Source organism: Physeter macrocephalus, chromosome 9, assembly GCF_002837175.3.
Source record: "Physeter macrocephalus isolate SW-GA chromosome 9, ASM283717v5, whole genome shotgun sequence".
In the NCBI taxonomy this organism is placed as follows: Eukaryota; Metazoa; Chordata; class Mammalia; order Artiodactyla; family Physeteridae; genus Physeter; species Physeter macrocephalus.
The window spans coordinates 35,399,297-35,408,544 of record NC_041222.1 but is presented as its reverse complement, the minus strand read 5'-3'; the positions used below and the strand labels follow the sequence as shown (position 1 = coordinate 35,408,544).

Genomic DNA, 9,248 nt, shown 5'->3' with positions numbered 1-9,248 from the left:
GGGGTGGGGGGGGTGGGTGGGGACGAGGGGGGAGGGTGGCATGGACGTGTATACACTACCGGGCGTGAAGTGGATAGCTGGTGGGAGGAGGCTGCGTGGCGCGGGGAGATCAGCTCGGTGCTTTGTGACCACCTAGAGGAGTGGGACGGGGAGGGTGGGAGGGAGGGAGACAGGAGGGGGGAGATATGGGGACGTATGTATATGTGTGACATTCACTTTGTTGTAGAGCAGAGGCTAACGCACCATTGTGGAGCAATTATACTCCAATAAAGACGTTTAAAAAAAAACAAACCCAGTTAAGGTGGGCAGTGGGGGGAGATAAATTAGGAGTTTGGGATTAACAGATACACATTACTATATATAGAATAGGTAAACAACAAGGACCTACTGCATAGCACAGGGAATTATACTCAGTATCTTGTAATATCCTATAATGGAAAAGAATCTGAAAATCAAGTGTACAGCAAAGTAACTGAATCACTTTGCTGTACACTCGAAACTAACACAATATTGTAAATTAACTATACTTCAATAAAAAAATAAATAAATAAGAAAAAATCCAGTTAATAAGATTAGTATTCAATATGCATGTCTTAACACAGGCACATTTCTCTCCTCATACCAATTAATCTCCCTTGTAAAGTTTGGCACATTTTAAGATAAATTTGATAGAAAGCCGTATGTAGATATCAGAAGATTTTATCTGGCATTTTTGTCAGCTGCTGACCCAAAGCCATTCTTGCCACCTATAGCTCATTCTGGAAGACTGGGTTTCATGTGAATTTAAATCGTTCTAGATCAGCTATGCATACTCTCAGAGTTAAGGATCCAAACAAAATTGGAATAAAACAAATTTAACTCCAGAAAATTAAAAACTGTGTGAAATTGGAAATAGCACTGATACACTCATAATGTACTTTTTTAGGCTTTAAGGTGAGCCATTAACATGGGCTGATGAATTTATGGAATGGAAATTTTAAAAGTTTATTTCAAGAAAGGTCTTTTCCCCCTCTGGCCCAAGGGAGATTACTGCAACTGAGAATGACCTTGCTGTGCAAAGTCAGGCTAAAAGGCAAACACAGAATATAGATGTAACATGTAATACCTCTATTACTGAAAATTCCAGCCAGTATGCTCTGTACTTCATGTAATGTTCACACAGGTTATTCTGCACATATTTTTCTACTCCCAAAGGCAAGATTATCCAACAAGGATGGTAAAGGAAAACAAGAAATTCTGAACCTTACTTTTGTCAATTCTCTGAATTTCCATAAAAGTAATCAACTATTATAAAATTTTTAAATTTTTATTTGAAAAAAATTGATCTTATTGAAATAATGTTTTATGCAGAGTCAGTAAAAAATGACTAGAACAATGCCTAATATGTAGTAAGTGGCCAATAAATATTTGCTGATTAATGAATTATAATACATTATTCTCTGCAACAATAAACCAGAACATGAAAATTTAAGTTTCCTTGTTTTTCCTGAAAATGTTTGTTTTTAAAAGTTATATAATTCAAATAAAAAGCATAATCTTCTTTTCCCTCACCTTGTCTAGAAAGTAAGCATATGTGAAGGCAGAAATGAGAGAATCCAGGTCACACGATTTATGTCCGATAACCACATGGACCTTCTCCAAGCGTTTGCTTCGATTCTGAAACAAATCCAAATAAACCATCACAATTTAACAACAGATTAATATAAAGTGGATATTTTTCAATCTTTTTTAAAGTATGCCTTAGCTATATTCAGACAATTGCAGAAATTCATAAATGTATTATGAAGTTTTATATAAGGACATAAAACTGCACAACATGTTTAACATTCAGAAATGCTCATTCAAATTTTAGTTAATTGTCAGGAACAGAAAATTGTTGGTTCGAAACCTTGGGAGCTTCCTTGGGTGAAATCTGAAACTGGCCCCCATACACAGAAGGCAAGGGGAGATTGAAGAAAGAGGCAGGCCGCTCCAGATTGGTAGGTGGCAGGTACAATAAGCAAGGGAACTTACTTACAAGGCTTGTCTTGGGCGGCCACAAGACAAGTATATCTCCACACCTGCTCACCAGAATCAAAAGTTTATATAGAGGCCTTAACTGGCTTCAGTGACGTATGGTCTCTACAACACATTGCTCTCTCGAGGCTGTGTCCTTGAAAATGGTTCCCACTGTGTGATCAGTGGGCAGATTGTACCTTCCAAGGTCAGGGGAGGGGGTGAGGAGCCTCCAATTGCCAGGGTCTAGCTCTCGGGTCAACTGGCGGTCATGTCCTCTCAATGACCTCCTCCAACAAAAATGTGGTTTTATTAAGATCATCCACAATCTAACTTAATATGAACTGTATCTCTGAGTCATAATTTTTTAGTAATAGATTATTTTGGTCTAAAGAGCAGTTCCATAGTATTCCATATCACTTCCTTATATAAGATGTTCTTCTCACTTTGAGAGACAAAGTGACTTTTTTCATATGTCCCTGGCGTGCAACACAATTTGGTAGGAATTTATTTTTTCCTGCCACATTTTGGGTGACAGGATATGCTCTCTCTGCATTACATTCTATCAGTTAGCAAATAAAAGTTGTTGTAACACTTTTCTTCCCTCCAGAGAGAGGACTCTGATTAGTATTATTTCTCTAAAAATACAAATCAGTTGCTATTAAAGAGTGTATATTGTCACCTCTCTGTAAGAGAATACATACATACTATTTTCTTTCCTGGCTAACTTAATATTTCCTTAAAATTCCTTTATAGAAGGCTGACCTCCTTATAAAATACTGAGTTGGAATTGCTAAAGAACTAATCACTTCCAGAAAATTTCACAACAAAACTGTCCAATAATGATGTGTAACCTAGATTGACATCTTTATAGTATGTCAGAGATGATACATATGTATACTTCCTCCACTTTTCATCCTTTGTTTTAATTTCTTTTTTTAGGACTGACTAGAAAGCCAACTCAATTATAGTACTGCTCAAAAAACCTACATTAAAAATCCACTGTTCATGACCACGTCAATAAAAAAGACTTGTTATTCCTTTTTCTACAGAACAAAGGTAAAGGATTATTTAGTAACTTACTAGGCCTCTTACAATGTGTTGGTATGTATAGGGAACTGCCGTATCAGACTCAGAAACTAGTTATTCAACAACCAAGTTGTGGCCCAAAGAACATAATAAAGTAAATCTCGGAGGAGGCTCGGTCAAGAGCCTATCAACGTAGAGAATGACAGCAGGATCAATATTGCAGATGAGTCGTCCAGTATGCAATATTGTTAAATTAAAGTAAATGTATATATTTTAAAATATATTGACATCTTGATCTTTAGTAAAACAACAGGCTTTTAAAACGTTATAAACTTTCTGAAGATAATTACAACCACTGCCCTCCCATCACCATCTGTAGCTCCCATTCCTTCCTCTCCCAGCTTCCTTCCCTTGAGCTCATAAATTTATAGCTAGCTCACTTGTACTTTTTGAGGATTCGTCAAGGCCCAGTTCTTACTCTCAAAGCCAGACTGCTTCCCCTGTGCTAGACTGTTAGATATTTTAGAGGTATCTAAAGAAGTTTGGCTAAATGGAATTACACTCCATTACAACACAAACAAATGCATTAGGAAATCATATTACTGTAGACTGTTGTTCTTCCGAGAAGCTCGAAAGTCTAAGTAGACATTACCTCATTTCTCCTCCCATATTTCTTGTAAGGCAGACAGTAAGAAGATTAATAACACGTTTTATAGGTCAATAGAGTCTGTGATAGGACCAGGATTGTTCCCAGAACCCATGATCCAGTACAAAGAGCCCTGTCTCTGCTGCCCTTCACCAACCACTCCATAATACCATAATGACTTCAGCATCCACAAAATGAGCAAGCATGGAGATTGAGGGAGAAAGAGAATGTTAAACATGCCTTCTAAATACAGCAAGGCTTCAGAAAATTATAGCATTAAAATGACCCCAAAGCTGACCTATCTGCTTTCTTGTCTAGGTTCAGTAATTCCTAGGCACGGCTCTGCACTCAACACTCAACTTGCACGAAAGAAGACATGGGGGGAAATAAGAAGACTTGTGTGCCAATTCATTTCAAAGCCCAAGCCAATCATTAATTAGAAAAAGAAAGGAGCTAAATAGGATTGTGAACCCAAACATGTTGGACCAATTTTCACAATTTGGGAATCTTCTAAAATTATGATTTATTCATCCGTCTCCATTTAAAGAGAAAAAAAGCACGTATCATCTTACAGATCAGGCTGTAGAAGATCCCAGTACAAATCTTTGAGGGTTACTTTTAGTGCCACATGCCTCTCTTCATGCTTTCTTGTTTGTCTTCTGATTCTCCCTTCTTCCCACACATCCAGTTTCCTAAGAGTCATGACTTCTTCTGGCGCCATCTACTGTGTCTGCCATCTCCAGTCGATGCCCCAGCCCCCAGGCTCCAACACTATCTTCTCCCCAGCATCCACCTCCATCAAAATGTACCATTATGGTGCCCATACCATCAGGGATCTATCTGCTCCTCCACTAGCAATTCCAATAGAGAGTCCATGCCAATGAGTACCCTTGGGTTAATGCGTTACCCACCAAGGTAACGTACTTTCATTTTAAAGAGACCTTCCAGAGATTATGCCAGAATCCAAAAAGATGACCAGAAATTTCAGCCTGGCTGAAAATGTTGGACAAGAAAAAAGGGACCCCACAACAAGAAGGTACCTTTGGTGACTACCAATCAGCCTTAAAAATAGTAGGCTCAACCTCAAAAAAATCTTAGATGTTCCAAAGTGCCTGATTCCTACCAAAACCCACTAAGATATAATTAGAGTGTAGCAAAAGTCAGATATCATAGTAACCAGGCTCAGACAGACTCCTGACTGCTTGGAGGAATGAAACATGAAATTAGTTATATCAATCTTAATATCTATGTCCCTTGATACAGTTCAAATTGGAGTTTAGAGTATTCACAAAGAGACAAATTATGCTCAGATAAAAGTGACATATGTACAATTTTATCAATTCAATTAATCATTGTCATTCAACTAATAAAACCCTGTTTGTGCCAGGCATTGCACTAAGTCCTGGGGATACAGCACTGAACCAAACAGACAAAAATCCCCGTCCCCATGGCACTTTTATTTTAGTGCAAGGAGATATAAAGAACCAGTAATTAGATTATGATGAATGGAGGAGGAGGGTGCCCTGGGATGAGGCTCACTGAGAAGGTGACATTTGAATAAAGACCTGAAGTGAAGAAGTGGGACCTCCAGTTATCTCAGGCCAAGGAAATAGCAGGTGCAAAGGTGAAAGCATGCCCAGGATGTTCAACAAATAATTATTACCTAGTGTATACATTTTCTAAATATGACTTTGTAAACTCCTAGCCAGGAGTGAATAGATCTGGCAAGGAAATAGACATCCCCTGGTATTAATACAAGCACACCAAGCCTTAAGGAATCTCAGGAGACAGAAGATTCATCGTTACTACCTACACCCAGTGCTGAGCAAGCCCAACACAAAATGGAATCTTAATAATGGGTTGAAATAGATACTACACTCAATTTATACTATACCCTACACTTCTGAATAGATGGACAGAATCTTACCATAATCAATGTATAAAAGAAAACATATTGAATATGCCAGTATTCCAGATCACAATTTTAACATGCTTTCAAAGTGTAAATCTATACCTCACTAAAATGGGACTTCTTAATGAAGTTTACTTCTTACCTCTTTTTAAAAGCAGAGAAATACCTAAGCATTCAGATTCAACCGCCCGTGAAAGCAAACTGTTCTTGTCAGGCAAAAGCACTTTCAAACACACCCACAGAAAACAGACGTGATCAGAAACTGCCTTGCCGTAAGCTCAGCCTCCTCCGCCAATTTTTTCATAACTCCACCCTCTGAGGAACCAAGCTGCTCCTGCCTGGAACTTTCACATCCGGAGCCCCACAGCTAACCTTTGGTCAATAAGCCCTTGCAATACAGCTATACTATGATTTCTCCATACCCATCCTACCCAACTCTCTTTTCCTAAAAACCCCAGGCAAATGTTTTCAAAACTAATGATTTGAAATGAATTTTGTTTCAAAAATGTTATAGGCAAAGCCTATGAAAGTTGGAGAGTCCCCTTCCTCGCACATTAAAGCAGGGCACATTCCTTAGTCCCTCATCCTTAACCAAAAAGTGAAGACGTGAGAGAAGAAGAAGCTGCTTGAATTTATCAAATGGTATCTCCAAAGAAACCCAGGCACAGAAAACAGTTGGCAATTGACCTGACTACTTCTAACTCCAAGTCAATGAGGGGTCTTCCTTCCTGAAGGCTGGCTCTGGGTGGCACAGAAAAGGGCCCGGTTCCTCCCCAGAAAAACCCCATGAATCTATGGCTGCCGTGATTCTAAATCAGAAGACTCACAGGATGGGCAAGAGGAAACCTTACATGCTGCTAATCCCTATCAACCCCTATGTCCACGCCAGTCACAGTCACCAGGAAAACCAGGAGCGGGGTGGTGGGGGATGCATAAGGAACCACAGCTAAATGAGCAGCAGGGAAAAAGGGAGCTCTGGAGCTGCCCAGAGCAACCTGGTCTTCCAAAGGCGAGAACTATAAGTCTCTGATCAGTTCTGTCGGATATGGATAAAGTCACATCCTTTGTTCATTTGGTAAATGAATGAGATGCCTCTTGATATCCGCCTTGGGTTTGAGATGATGTCTGGTACTCCTGACCTGCTGCTGAACTTCTCATAATCTTATCATTACCTGGAAAAAGGTTGGGACCCAGAGGGAGCAAACGCTGGAGGGAATAGCATGGCATCAATCGAAAGTTTAAAAAAGCAAAGGAGAAAAAGCTTATCACTCTATGCAAAGTCCCCAGAACACAGGGACTTTCCTCATCAACTGAAACCTTTGTATTTTGTTCCTTATTTTTGTTTATTTTTCTGGTAAGAAAAGAAATACATGTCATTATAAAAAGTCAGACACAACAAAAATTCATAAAACAAAGATAACAACTGTTAACATATTGTTGAATATTCCACATTTTAAATTTACGCACGTATATTTACACACATACTTTACAAAAATGGGGTACTTCTACTCTTTAGAGACTTCCTTTTTTCACTTAACAGTATACTATGGACCTTTTTCCATGACCAAAACTACAGTTATTCTTCATTCTTACTGGCTTAATGGTAGCAATTGTGTGGACACATCTGTATGTATGGAGGGGTGGCGGGGTTGGTATGTATATATAGAATTCCTGGAATTAGAATACGTGCTTCTTTAAATCTGCATGATATTGCCAAATAGGATACTCTGGCCCACTGGCCACCTAGTTTAGTCCAATTTCACTCTAATGGTTAATTAATAAACAATAAGAAGTGACTGGAGGCTGTAATTGATCTCTTCTGAGAGCTGTACCTCAGGTCATGTGTAAAAGCAAAAACATTTACCAGAATCTACAAATTCAGGACACAGACTTTTTATACTTAATTTTCTCATAAATGTCCAAATTTAATTGGTGACCTACTAGATGAATATAAACCAATGAGTTAGGAAAGGGCAAAAAGCTTTCAATGATGAAACTCAAATGATTTTGAGATAATTTGTCTCACTGATAAAACGAAAACCTAATCAACTCAGAGAAGTATATATTGTCTAGAGCCTCCCCACTCACCGCCCTCCTAACCAACCCCAGTAATATTTTCCTTCAGCCTGTCTTTGCCATGCTGAAGAAGGCCCTCTTTTAATATCTCTCATTTGGGAAAAATGAGGGATGAGAGTCGGTCTGAGCAAATTCAGCTATAAATGGCTCAGACCCTGTGCACCTGTATCCCTTCTAGACTGTCAAAGGCAGAGGTCATTATGGGTAGGCGGTGAGGGGGCAAAAGCTAAACACACTTATTGCCCAATGCCCTTCTTCTTGGGTGGGCATCTGGGTCCCCAGTTTCCTTGGGGTCAGGATCCTTTTAGTTGGGGCATCGGGTACTGGCTCAACCATTCTTTGTCTTTCTCAGCTGAATCCATCTTCCTCAGCCTGTTTGCTACCGATCTTGAAAACACAATGTTCTCAAAAGGAATGACTTCATATACAGTTTATATACTTCCTCTGGATCATAATAATGATTGGGGCCGGAATTGTTATTTTACTTACAGCATTTAATTTTTTAAATATTTTTTTTGTTCAAGATTCCTTTACTGACAATGTCCTCAAAGGACAGTTTTGGGGGACAGCACCATTATTTTTCCTCCACAACTTCAACCAGAAAAGGTCAAGGATGGTGCTCCCAAATCCTTACCTTTCCTGAAAAGCCCCTTTAGGAATTGTCCTACATAGCTTCCTAAGATATTATCATTTTTCAGCCATTCCACTTTTGGGGGAACTGTGTCCAAACATGTATTACCAACTGGATGGGGTAGGTCTTTACTTTCCTTTTGGTACTGCTTCCTTTCAGCTTAAGTAGAAATCTGTCTGCCATGGTTTCATAGATTTTTATAATCTCTCAACCTTCCTCTTTTCAGACTTAAGAGCTGTAGTCTTTTCCATCTAGCCCCATCTCTGACCTCCTGCTGTCTGTGCCCCTTTGCTACGCTTAGACCTTGCTATGAACTGAATTGTGTACCCCCATAATGCATATGTCAAAGGCCTAACCCCCAATGTGATGGTATTTGGAAATGGGGTCTTTGAAAAATAATTGGGTATAGATTTAGTCATGAGGGTGGGGCCCTCAAGATGGAATTAGTGCTCTTATAAGACACCTTATAAGAGAGTGCTTGTGCTCTCTATCTCTCTATTTCTTTCTATCTCTCTCCACCATGTGAGATCACAGGGATAAGGAGGCTTTTGATAAGCCCAGATGATGGTTCTCACCAGAACCCAATTATGCTGACACCCTGATCTTGGACTTCCAGGCTTCAGAACTGTGAGAAATAAATTTCTGGTGTTTAACCCACCCAGTCCATGGTATTTTGTTATGGCAGCCCAAACTTACTAATACAGACCTCCAAATTGGACTCATTCCAAAATTTAAATCTACCTAGCAAATAACTGATCTTTAGAGAAAGCTTGGAAGAGCTTATTTTACTAAATGATTGATGTCAAAGGCAATACAAGGGTTGTAAAAACCAAATGAAAAAGAACACCCCTGCTACACACACATAGAAAACTACACCCATGTCACCTAAGGTTAATTTACTATCAAACATAGAGTTAATTTATACCATCATAGTAATGTAAGTCACTTTATAAAATAAT

General features: G+C 39.0%; 1 protein-coding gene across 5 annotated transcripts in view; it reads right to left on the bottom strand.

Moving 5' to 3' along the window:
• PRUNE2 (prune homolog 2 with BCH domain) overlaps positions 1-9,248 on the bottom strand; it is a 271,095-nt gene that overhangs the window by 220,265 nt on the left and 41,582 nt on the right. For all 5 annotated transcript variants that reach the window (XM_055087123.1, XM_055087124.1, XM_055087122.1 and 2 more), the window contains exon 2: positions 1,552-1,656. In XM_055087123.1, the coding sequence (XP_054943098.1) occupies positions 1,552-1,656 (105 nt within the window). The remainder of the gene's footprint in view (positions 1-1,551; positions 1,657-9,248) is intronic.